Source organism: Amphibalanus amphitrite, unplaced genomic scaffold (genome assembly GCF_019059575.1).
Source record: "Amphibalanus amphitrite isolate SeventyFive unplaced genomic scaffold, NRLGWU_Aamphi_draft 000289F_arrow, whole genome shotgun sequence".
NCBI classification, from domain to species: Eukaryota; Metazoa; Arthropoda; class Thecostraca; order Balanomorpha; family Balanidae; genus Amphibalanus; species Amphibalanus amphitrite.
Genome location: NW_024881784.1, coordinates 377,192 through 389,487, shown reverse-complemented (window position 1 = coordinate 389,487; position 12,296 = coordinate 377,192). Strand labels below are relative to the sequence as shown.

Here is a 12,296-nt window from a genome sequence, read left to right as displayed (position 1 = left end):
TTAAGTGCCAGTCTGACAGTCCGCATCCCGTCCCAACCGGGTCAAGCTCAGACGTTTGTGTGCGCGCGTATCTGCCCTCACCATTGTCTGTGGAAACGCACGCACACCACTAACACACGCGCTTGTGTTCTTTCAGGAGGCGGAAAACGCGATCACAGCCATGAGCGGGCAGTATCTGGGCAGCAGAAATATCCGAACCAACTGGGCCACGCGCAAGCCGCCGGCTCCCAAAAACGACCGTGAGTAGCGCGCTGTGCCGTCCCCTATGTGCGCCACCCCCCCCCCCCCTCTGTGTGCCGTCCCGGGGCTCTCTCCCCCCCCCCCTCCGTACACACACCGCCAGCCAGTGATGACCGGCCGGCGCTCGGCAGGAAGCGGCCGGTCGTTACGGCGGCGCCGTGCCGTTCTTTCGTCACATTACCGCGGATGGGCCAGTTCTTATCTGGCTTTTGATGGTGCGTCTCCCGCAGCTTAGCGTGCATCACCATACATATTCATTGGTGTTAGGAAAACCATTAGAGTGTGCTCAGGCCCTGAATATGCAACGAGTGTCGGCGATAAGGTGTCTGGAGGCGGCTCGTGCTCGCGCGGCCCGATCGGCATCAGGTGGTGAGGTCGGTGACAGCTGGGTGACGGCTATGCTATGACAGCTCTGTCATCGGCCGCGCTGACAGGCCAGGCGGCGCGCGGGGCTCCAGTTGTGACTGCTCTGATTGCTGGGATGACAGGCGACCGGCCAGAGCCGTCACATTCGACACGGCGATGATCGGACAGTCTCCAATTCCGATTCGTCGCGATTTCTCAAAGCTTGGCTCCCTCTTTCTTTCCCTCTCTCTCCTTTCTCTTTCCTATTCGCTCTCTATCTCTCTCTTTTTCTCTTCCACCCTCTCTCCCCTCCCTCCTTTCTTTCCTTCTCCCCCAATATCGGTGCTGTGTCGCCCCTGGCAGCGGTGCGGGTGGCTTCTGTGATCCTGCCTCGGCCGGACCGACCCGCCGTTGACGGTCACACTCACCGCCCGTATTTATGTGCCGGCCCAGAGCCGACCCAGCTTTAAAATCCATCCCGTCTTGAACCCGCGTCATCTGACTCTCTCACTTCCTCTTTCGCTTTCATCATTACTCTTCCCTACTACTTCCCTCCTGTCCTCTCTATCTCTCGCCCGCTTCCTTTTTCTCTCCGCGTTCCCTTCGGCTCTTGTCCATTATGCTGGCATGCAGAGCGAAGTTTTGCCGTCACATGTCTTGAAGAATACCTAGCTACACTCGTCAACTAGATGATCATACCAAGGTAATTTCAAAGCACTTAAAAATGGACAATCTTAGCAGAAAGGCAGCGGATCGATGAAGGCGCCGTTTTGTCAATCGTTTACTGATTATGTAACCCCAGCCAGTCTGTAAATCCTTAGGCTGCTCGTGTGGAGTGCTGGGCGCGTTCATCAAAATTGTCACTTGACAACAGTAAATCTCTTATCCGTTTCTGCTTAAATCACTCTGGTGGCCAAATGTGCTACTTTGAGCGTCAACATCCCAATACGGCTGCACAAATGATGTGCTCTAGTTGTGGCATGTCAATGGTCTTCGGCTTCACCTAGTTAGCTGAGAACAGGATCAGTGCTGAGTGTGTCCGCTCCCTTCAGACTCATAATTGAGTTGACCACGGAGGCGAGATGGCTGTCCTACTTGGACACGTATTTGTTGGTCTATTTAGTTTTGTTTTGAGCTTGCACTGTACTGGAAGGAGGTGGACGTATTTATTCACGGTTCTACAGTCTACTGACCATCCCGTGGGAGATGTTCGTCACTCCTTATTGAGTTACAGCTAATGGAATGCTTTGGAAGAGACCCTGCAATGCGTGCCACTCAGGTTTCGGGCGACCGTGCTCAAAATAAGCCGTTCTCGAGGCCTTTATTTTCTTAGCGAGTCGCGATCTTGTTGTTCGGGAATCGAATTACAGCAGAGTTGTCTTCATATGTGCGCTCGGCGCGGTATCCTTTTTCCGTGCTGAAAATGCACCGTCCGTATCGGATGTGTTTTTCTTGTTCTTGACACATTTATGCTCCATCATGCTTGCGTTACGATGTAGCGTTGTCTCTCAAAACTAGCTTAGTGACAAAGCTTGTTTTTAATGGCTTTCACTTTATAGTTATTCCTCCGCAAATGTTTGTCATATCTATTTCCAAAAGGCCTGCCAAAGAAATATCGCTGTCGGTTTAAGTCTAGCTGCACCTCACGTAATGCTGTACTATTGAGACAATAATGGCGGATCTGGAGTGATCCTGCACGCGAGTGGCCGCGCCGACCGTGGTGTCAGTGCTGTGGTGGGGCGAGCTGATGGTCCGCCGGCCCGCGTAGCCGCCCCTCCCCCGGCGCCCCAGATAATTTACCGACATGTTTCCATGACACTGGCGGCGCAAACAAAGCCGCGCATGAAATGATGGCGCGGTTACGGCTCGGGCGCATGCCGACGGCGGCGACCAACACGTCAGCGAAAGGCGAGTTATGGCGCGGCCGGCACGGTTATGGCGCGACGCTGCCGCCACCGCTGCAGCCGAGTCGTCCACGACACTGGGATGCTCGCTCGCCACGGTCGCGACCTGCACGCTATCGTATCGGCGCCGTCCGCAGTTGCGGCGCTGTTTTCACGGCGACGTCTGTGCCGCTGATCGGCCCGAGGAGTCCATGTTTCTCGGCGAGTTGCCGTTTTATGTGGCGGCTTCGACCAAGTTTTTCGATTCGTTTGATGTTGCCGCCGATAACTGGCCCGGATGTGGTTGGAGTGGCGCTTAGAGGAGCCGCTGCGGCCAGCCACGACCAATAATAAATGCCCGGATGAGTTTGTCTCCAAGTTGGGGTGAGCCGGCGGTCGTTGGCGGCCTCATGGGAGGCTGTTGCGTGCCGTGGTCACGAGAGCTGGTGTTGTGCCTCATGTTCGATGGGACTTGATAGCAGCGAGATCGATGGTAGAAGCAGTAAACCAAATGAAGCATGAGAACGCATGAAAACTTGGATTGTTTCTTCCCTCCTTGATACGTGCTATGAATGTGAACAAGGGGAATGCAAACGTAAATCAATCGAAGCTGATGCTCCTCCGACAACATCGGCACGTCACTTTGAGCGTTGGTTGTCAACAGCAAATGAGCGGATATATGATAAATAGCGGCTTCAGCAGCTGTTGACTCACTTCTTGCAAAAATGTGGGTACTCGTGTTCCCATCGTAAGCAGTGTGTGTTTTCAGCCTCCTAAGGAAATGTCCGGTTGTAGCCGATCCGCCGATCCGGCCCGGTCCGGTCCGCCGATCCGGCCCGGTCCGATCCGCGGCGGACGGTCCGGTCCGGCCCGGCCCGCCGGCCCAGCGCCGCCGACACCGGGCACCAGGGGCGGGCGGACCGATTGTTTTTCCATCCGGTGTCGTTATGAGCGCCGGTAAAGAATGGCCACCGGGCCGGCGGCGGCGGCAGCTCTTCAGTTTCCGTCGCCGGCCGTCCGGGCGGCATCGATTAGCGGCCAATGAGCGCGCCTTTGTCCCGGCCGCGCCGCGACGGCCGCCGCCGGTGGGAGCCGACTCCGACTCCGACTCCGGCGGCCGGCTCATGAGGCGCTCCGCCGCCGCCGCCAGTGACACAGCGGCGCGCGTGACCGATGGCGTAGCACGCGCCGCCGGCTGTGACCGCCCCAGCCGCATTATGAAATGAGCCCTCGCTGTGACTAATTACTGTTTGCACAGGGCAGTCGGTATGAGCCGGCCGGCGGCGCTGCAGAGGCGCCGACCAGTGATGACCTCCGGCTGCGCTTTGCCGCCCGCCGCCCACCTTTGATGTTCCATGCTCGGTCCAAGGCGGAGTGCGGTATCACTCGGAACACGGTCGAGCAGCGCTGCGACCGCCGGCCGCCGCCGTCTGCGACGTGACCCTATCATTTACCACTCGGCAAGTGGCCGAGTATGACCGGCTGTCGTGCAGTCCAGTCACCAGGCCGTACCGGCCGAACGGCCGTGCGCTGAGCGCTACTGAGAACCCCACCGGCGGGAGGGGGAGGGGGCATAGGCTGCATGGGCGTCGCCAGTGGCCCGAGGAGGGAGGGGTACATCGGGGGGCATGAGCACCGCCAGTGCTGAAATGCTAACGACATGGAGTGGGGTGAACGTTCGAACCGATCATGACGCGCAACGGTCTGAAAGAAACATTACTGATTTACCCCTGTAGACTTGCCTGTACCACCTCCACTTGACAGTATGATCACAACCTCAAATAATCATCTTATTTTTTTATTATATCAGCTTGATATTTTGGTGCAGCATTATTAATCGAGGTTAACTGATGGCTCAGCCTGGGTGACGTTTGTCCGGTTTGTCCAAGGTAATGGGTGGAGAATGACTAACTGGCTGCCGGCGAAGCTAGATCATTCTGTGATTTTATCCCAATCGTGCTATCCCCGGACAGGGCAACATCCTCCAAAATCAAACAACATAGCAACGGACTCACAACACCCATTGACGTAGAAATGGGATTTTGTTGGAAATGCCGCTGTGAAGTTGACATTCAATTTTGACAATAAATAAAGCGGATCATGTTTCATTGTTCACGGAACAGCCCGAGGAATCCCCCGCGGGCGTTTCCGCTAAAACCATCACAGCACCGCCGAGTCTTTGATTGAGTGGCTTGATCTTCACGGGGTATTGGGTGGCGTACCGATCTGTTCACCGAACAAAATATTGGACGGTATTGATAGAGTAATGCTGACTTTATAGGAAATGTCTATGTTACTGGGATAACTATTTTCATGGCTTCCATTTCACTGAGGACGTCAGCACTCGACGTGGTGGATTCTCATTTACCATGCCAACGAGACCGGAAACTATTCCTATATTTGCAATGAAATTCTTGGCATCGTTGTTTTTGCTTCTAAGATGTTGCCAGAATTACTGCATTTGGTCTGTTAACAACGTTCAAATTATTAGATTAAGACCGTTACGATAACAGAAACGCGGCAGAGATACACCTAATCAAACCGTTTCGGCAAGAGTTACGACTCGAATACAAACTTAATCTAGCCTTTATGCTACTGTTACCTCGTTATCTGCATCTGTAAAGCATCCTTTTTATGGCGCTAAGTGCTCATAATTTAATTAGCTGGCTCATCTGAAATTATTCATAATTAGTGAGATCAGCGGCCGGCGTGGTGCGGACGCCATTATATACCAGTTAGTGTCGCATGGGGCCGACTGGTAGTCGTCCGCGCACCACGCGGCGGCAGAGTCCTCCTCCTCCTCCTCCTCCTCCTCCTCCTCCTCCTCCTCCTCCTCCTCCTCCTCCTCCTCCTCCTCCTCCTCCTCCTCCTCCTCCTCCTCCTCCTCCTCCTCCTCCTCCTCCTCCTCCTCCTCCTCCTCCTCCTCCTCCTCCTCCTCCTCCTCCTCCTCCTCCTCCTCCTCCTCCTCCTCCTCCTCCTCCTCCTCCTCCTCCTCCTCCTCCTCCTCCTCCTCCTCCTCCTCCTCCTCCTCTGTGGAAGACGGGCTTACCGCCGTTGGTGGCAGTGTTCGTTATGGGCCGGGCCAGCCCAATGAGCCATGGGCTGGGCTGGGCTACGGGCTGGGCTGGGCCCTCAAATATGCAGGATCGATGGGCTGTGGATGGGCTGGGCCAGGGACTGTTAAGTTGAGTCGGGGGTTCGCAACTGAGACAATAACTATAACTACATACACGGCTTATTACTGTGCAAGACGAGTTAATCGCATGTAGAGCAATCGCAAACGAGTTAATAAAGCACACATGCAATGTGCATTGTGCATGCTGCTAGCAAAAGATTGTTGTTTGCTAATACCTATGGATGCCTGTGTGGTGTCATTAATTTTTAATCCATTCATTTTGACCGGCTGGGCCGGGCTGGGCTTTGACGCTTTTACCATGAATGGGCTCGGGCTGGGCCGGGCTGTGAACCCATGGGCCTGGGCCGGGCTGGACTGGGATTTTGCGGCCCGTGGCGAACACTGGTTGGTGGGAGTCGGCGGCTGTCGCTCCTTGAATCAACAGAGAACAGAGGGTGCTACGGAATGATATCCACTCGCGAAAGGAGTTGCGTGCCATGCTGTCATGGGCATAGTCGCAAATCATCGTGTCAACTGCCAGTGGACAACGCAGGAAAGATAACGCTGTACCCATGTCCAAAGGATGGATGATTACACTTCTGCTAAAGATTCTGAGTTGTTACTGCCGGGGTTACATTGGACCAGAGCGGTTGGGGTTGATGTCGAGTTCGGACGTTGTTGGCTGTTCGTTTTTGTCGTGCTGGCTGCTGGTGGCCGCCGGATCCGGTAGTCGGGTTGAGTCGGCGTTTCTCCGGTTCCATTGTTCGGCTGTCGCTCGGCGGAGCCGCTCCGCACAGTGCCGGCGGACACTGCAGCGGACACGGCCCGGAAGGCGGCCCTCGATCGCGTCCCGCACGGGAAGCGGCTGTGGCAGCTGCGCCGGCCCCGGGCGGCTGCGGCTGCGGCGGCCCGGTCCGACCACTAACCGGCGCGGAAGCCGGCTGTCACTGCGGCGGGCGGCCCGTTCCGGCGCTGCTCGATAAATGGTGGCGGAGACGGCCGAGCTGACCGGTCGGGACACACCGCTCCGGGGCGCCGCACAGGGTCGACCGCCGACCGCCGACGTGTCGTTTGTATTGGACGCCGCCCATTGATGGACGGTGTGCCGGGGGGGGGGGGGCTCTGTCGATGGTGTGGGAGGGTGCTTATCGATGTGCCATGCGAGTGTGTTATCGAAGCGCGGTGTGCGCGCCGCGCCCGCCACTGTCGCCTGCGTGTGTGTATAGATCCAGCCACGGAGTGGATACCCACTCGAGCCATCGAGTGCCCCTTCTTGATTGATGTGGAGCGGCAGGTAAATTGGCGTCATGACAGTAGCTTCTGCTTGTCCATTGTATGTATTGGCTCTTCACGAGTCTCTTAGCCTTATCTCAGTTTGAACCAGAACAAAAATGCGAATGCCCCTCTCTCTCTCTCTCTCTCTCTCTCTCTCTCTCTCTCTCTCTCTCTCTCTCTCTCTCTCTCTCTCTCTCCCCGCCCTCGTCCTTTGGCCTCAGCCAAGCGCGTGGCGCCAGAGTGCAGGGGTCAGCCGCTGCGATTGACCCGGTAGACCCGGACCTGCCAGCCGCTCCGTTTGCGATTGACCCGGCAGTAGTTTCGTCTGATCGCCGTCTCGCCACGCCGATGCAATGTACAGAGCAGGCGCTTTAAATGCATGCCGCTGGCCGCTGGCACCGACCCCGGCGCACAGCCTCCGAATGACCCCCTCCCGACCGATTCCCGACTGGTTCTGCGACCCCTGCGCAGTGCGCACAGTATCCGGCACACCTTCCGACCCCGGCACGCAGTAGGTCCCCAATGGAAGATGCCACGGCGTGGGTGCACGGTTTACACGACTCTGTGACCCGGTCACCACGGAGGGGTGTCAGCCGGTGGGCGTTGAACTCTGCGGACCTGATCGGCGAGCCGGCCTTCAGGCTCATCCAAAACTCGGCCCACTCCAAAGCGTCTCTGCCGGCCGCGGAACGGCGCCGCTTTGGTCCCGGGCCCATATTATTGTCTGTTGTTAATTGGGCGAATGCTTCGAACACCCTCCTCGAGACCGTTGCGTTGATTAAATGCCGGCGGCGACGCAGAAGTTTTTAATTAGAGCTTTGTACCTCTGCAGGCGCGCACGGCGGAATATAATTGATCGTTTTGAGTTGGTGCCCGAGCGGAGACAAGCTGCACGCCTTGCAAACTAAGACCATTCATCCGAGCGAGCGGGCCTGACGATCGGCCGGCGGCCGGCAGACCCGGCTGACGGTACTATACACCTACGGAGACCCGTTCACCGGTCGCTCGGCACTTCCTCAGTATTCACTCAGCTAACGAACCGCGCCCTATGCGACGACTTTATCTGAAAGGGCTCACTTTTAGGTAAAGTTGCACGGCTTCTTTAATGACTTGTGCGGCGCCGGAGCTCGGTGCGCACTGCGCAGTGAGCCCCGCGGCGGGTATGCCTATACGTTCCGGCCGTGCGCCGCGCACAGCGCCAGGTAATGAGTGCTCCAGTTTACACCGACGTTATGGAGCTAATTCTGCGACGGGCCGCCCCCCCCCCGCGCCCTCCCCCGGGTCACTGTTTACGGGCGGGGCGGAGGGGCGCGGTCGATATCGCTCACCCTGTGGAAAATGACAGGTGAACAATGCGGACGGGCGCGACCTCCGCTTCGTGTGGACGCAGGCCGGAACCGACCCTTCGTCAGCAGAAGCTCAAATGGCGCTGCTGGCGGGGTGAACTCCACGACCCCCTGCCCGTTAGTGATCTGTGTCGAACATCTTCGATTCGGCTGTTCGTGACCTTTGTGGTATCCTCCAGGGACCGTCAGTAACCGTCAGTGGTGTCCAGTGACGTTCATTGACATCCCGTGACCTCCAGTATCCACCAGTGACGTCTATTGACCGTCAGTGACGTTCAGTGACCTCCAGTGGCCACCAGTGACGTCCAGTGCCCGTCGGTGGCGTGCCGTCGGTGACCCTCCGCCGCCGTCGCCGGTCCGCCGGGACTCACCGAGGTGGCCAGTTTACGGCCTTTTTATGCGGCCGCCGCAGGCCGGGCGTGGCCGCTCGACACGTCTATCGGCCGTGCTCGCCACGCCAGCACGGCCGTCTGCGCCGCCAACGGCCGCCCCGCACGCCGCCGCGCCGCCCGGGTCGCCGGTGGTCACGTGCCCGAAGCGGGGCGCACGGTGGCGCCCGTGGGGCGGTCACGTGGCCCGTAGGGGAGGATGGTATGTGGCGGACGGTAGTGACACGGTGTGGGATGGGCGCAGGTGACATAGACAGCCCAGGCCCCTGATTGACAGCTGGGTGACTCCTGACCTGACCGGCGTCCGGCCCTTCGTCCGCTGGGAAATCCTGACGACTACCAGTCAGTTTCAGTTCTCCCGGCTTTGACAGCTACCAGCTCGCTATCGCTGCGTAGATGCAACAAATAAGCCACAGTCGGCACGGTGTCGTAGTTATCGTTTGAAGCGCATTTCATTTATCACATTTTACGCAATGGCGACGATTTGTCAGGAGCTACTTACCTACCCTTCGTTTAGTGTTTGGAGGATTACATAACCCCGTTTAGCAAGTGTTGTTTCCGCCACCGCCGGCTGTCTGGCTGCCAGTTCGGTGGACGGATCCCGAGCGCAGCGTCCCAGGTGCCGAAGGGCTCTCTGGGTCACTGAGACTAGGCATTCCGCCGGGTGTATTATGTATTGACATGGCTCATCGGTACGCCGGCGGCTCCATGGACTCCCAAATGGGCCGATTTCTTGGCTATAAATATCCTAGTCTGAGGCTCCGTGTGGCGGCCCTCTATTCCGCTAAAGTGGGGTTTATGTGGTGCGCGGCTCCACCTGCGGCGCTGGCGGCTGTGATGAACCTGTCTGGCGGGCGTCTGAAACGTGCCTTAGCGACTGACGAGGCCCTGCGGCCTGCCGTTCCCCGTTCCCGCCTCGGCTGGTGCGGAGGGCTCAGTCTGTGGAATCGCCGCCTGGGAGTGTCACGTTTTGGTCCCCGAGTGTGTTTATCAGACGTTGCCATGTCCGGATTGTGATAACGACCTAACTTATTGCGTGTCGCTTTGCCGTGGATGAGATAGCTGTGCGTCTTGTTTTAGTTTAGACTGATCACTGATTTAGTTCATCACGTCTAAATCCCAGTCCCTCTATGTTTCAGCCAACGCGAAGCCGCTCAGTTACGAGGAAGTGTTCAACCAGAGCTCGCCGACCAACTTCACTGTCTACTGCGGCGGCGTGACGCTGGGCCTCTCCGAGGAGCTCATACAGAAGACCTTCAGTCCGTACGGCCTCATACACGAGATCCGGGTCTTCAAGGACAAGGGATACGCCTTCGTCAGGTGAGCCATCCACCGCCGTAATTATGGCATGGAGATGCCGCGGATACGGTAGTGAGTGAACTGAGCAGCTGCGACTTGTCAAACAGGACGGGGCTGTGTTCTTGTCAGTTAGTTGCAATGTTGCCGCTTCTCCGTGTGCCGTTAAAGTGGCCGTGTAGCTGGGTGACCAGGGGAGAGTTATGGAAGGTGGGGGATGCAGAGCGCCGCTGCACCATTGGCTCGCACGTGCCGGCTCTGACGTGGGTTGATGCAATTTAGCGTGCCGCGTGTCCAGAGAGGAATGTCGTGTCGCCGGCTGGCCGGTGTGTCGCAGCCGATTACTGCTGTCGTGGGGGGACGGGGGGGGGACGGGGGGACGGGATGGGACAGAGCGAGAATGTGGCGGAATAGGCGAGCCAGTCCCTCTTCTGCAGCGATGTTTGGATGGGGTGGACTGATCAATGATCATTCCCGGCTTGGAGTGACATTATGTGATTAAATGGCCTCCCACTCTGAGCTGAAGTACGATTTCATTTTTACCCGTTTGTTTTTGACGTGTGTGTACTATAATCATTCATTTTTTCCGTCGCTCTAAATAGCGGCACTCTGATGGTAGTTTTCATTTCTGGCTCGTCCAGCTATCGATTTCGCTGGCTGAGTCAGTCATTAGTGTCGTGCAGTTACTCAAGTTATGTATTTGCTCCGGTAAAGTTGGCCATATGACATGCTGCGCGGCTCGCTTGCCTTTCATCTTGTCGCAAACAAGTTAATTGCCTCTTGCAAACTACACTCGTCCGCTGGAGTAACGCAGCGGTGCGGTCGCTAGGCTCTCGTTTATCGTTTCGTCGCAGCGATTGTGATTAATGGATGTGTTGCCTCTTTAGTGTGTATTTCCCATGGGCGTTGTCGCTAGGTTTTTTGTTCGATGGGTGATCGGCGGGGCGCCTACGTTGACATATGGCATGCGGTGTGGGGAAAGTCATGCCTTGTATTGTCGGAATGGGGGCAGCACACCGGTGGCTGTGGGAGCGGTTGTGGGCATTGCTAGGCCCCAGATGGACCATGGGGATCCCGTTTGGTCGGGTATAAACATCACATGTTGGCTAACTCATTGGTGATCTATTGCGCTTTGACTGGGACTTGGGCCATTGGCTGTCGAGAAGTTTGACCTTTTAGATCTGGATCTCGGCTTCTGGGGGAATATGACCGCTATCTATCCATTGACGTCAGTGTCACCGATAGGGCGTTCCCGAGCCGGCTGGGTCACGGGGAGGTCAAGTCCCCTGGGGGAGCACCTCGCGGCCCGCCGGATCCCACGCCGGAGCCCGCTGGCACCGCCGCCCATATGAGCTCCAGTGAGCTGACAGCCCTGGATCGGCGCCATGCATTACCGCCATGTAGCCCGCCCAATTAACTGTCCCGGGCCGTCAGTTGTCGCTGACGACAGGGCGGTACCGGCCGGCTGCAGGACCCGGAGACTGGCCCGGCGCGGCGGGGCGGTCCTGGGGGCTGAACTGTGACCCCGCCCCAGCCACCGCGGCCGGTGTACCGGCGGACAGGCCGCAGACGGCCGCCGCCGACAGGCCGGCCGCCGCCCCTGATGGCCGACCCTTGTCGTCACCGGCTAATCCGCCGGAGGGCAGCACGTCGCCCCAGCCCGGCCCGGCGTGACCCCGGCCACCGACCGGGCCGGTCACTGGCCGCCGCGCCGGCCGTCTCTGTCACCGGCCGCCGCGCCCGCCGCGGCCGTCTCTGTCACCAGCCGCCGCGCCCGCCGTCTCTGTCACCAGCCGCCGCGCCGGCCGTCTCTGTCACTGGCCGCCGCGCCCGCCGTCTCTGTCACCGGCCGCCGGCGGCGGCCGTCTCTGTCACCAGCCGCCGCGCCCGCCATCTCTGTCACCAGCCGCCGCGCCGGCCGTCTCTGTCACCGGCCGCCGCGCCTGCCGCGCCCCTCCGCTGACCGGGGCGGGCTCGGCCGCGGGTCTGCGCTCCGTCGATGGCCGCACCTCTCCCCACGCTCCCGTCGGCCAAATTTGATTTGTTCAGCGGCCGGCGGGCTTCATTCGTTATGGGCAGCACGGATCAGTCATTGATGCACGGTGCTGGTGGGCCAGGTTAAAAGTTAACGCGGCGCGCGGCGCGCTCCGGGTCGGTCCATTTCGCCTGCCGGTGGCACCGCCCGGCTGGTCCGAACGAGACCGCGTCCCCGCAGGGACCGCCCCGGACCGGTCTTATGTAACCGGCCGGACCTTAGTGTCAGAGATCAATTGATTGACTGGTCTGAAAAGTGGCGTGGGATAGGAATTTATAGATGAAGCTTATTTTAACATTGGAAGTCAGCGCATGAATGAAAGAAGCTGCTCAGTCGTTGGCGAAAATAAAGCACGAGGGACTAAAATAGCGG

General features: G+C 58.3%; 1 protein-coding gene across 5 annotated transcripts in view; it reads left to right on the top strand.

The window, feature by feature from the left end:
• LOC122387537 (nucleolysin TIAR-like) overlaps positions 1-12,296 on the top strand; it is a 201,417-nt gene that overhangs the window by 178,738 nt on the left and 10,383 nt on the right. For all 5 annotated transcript variants that reach the window (XM_043377805.1, XM_043377801.1, XM_043377806.1 and 2 more), the window contains 2 exons: positions 137-239; positions 9,733-9,913. In XM_043377805.1, coding sequence (XP_043233740.1) covers positions 137-239; positions 9,733-9,913 — 284 coding nt within the window. The remainder of the gene's footprint in view (positions 1-136; positions 240-9,732; positions 9,914-12,296) is intronic.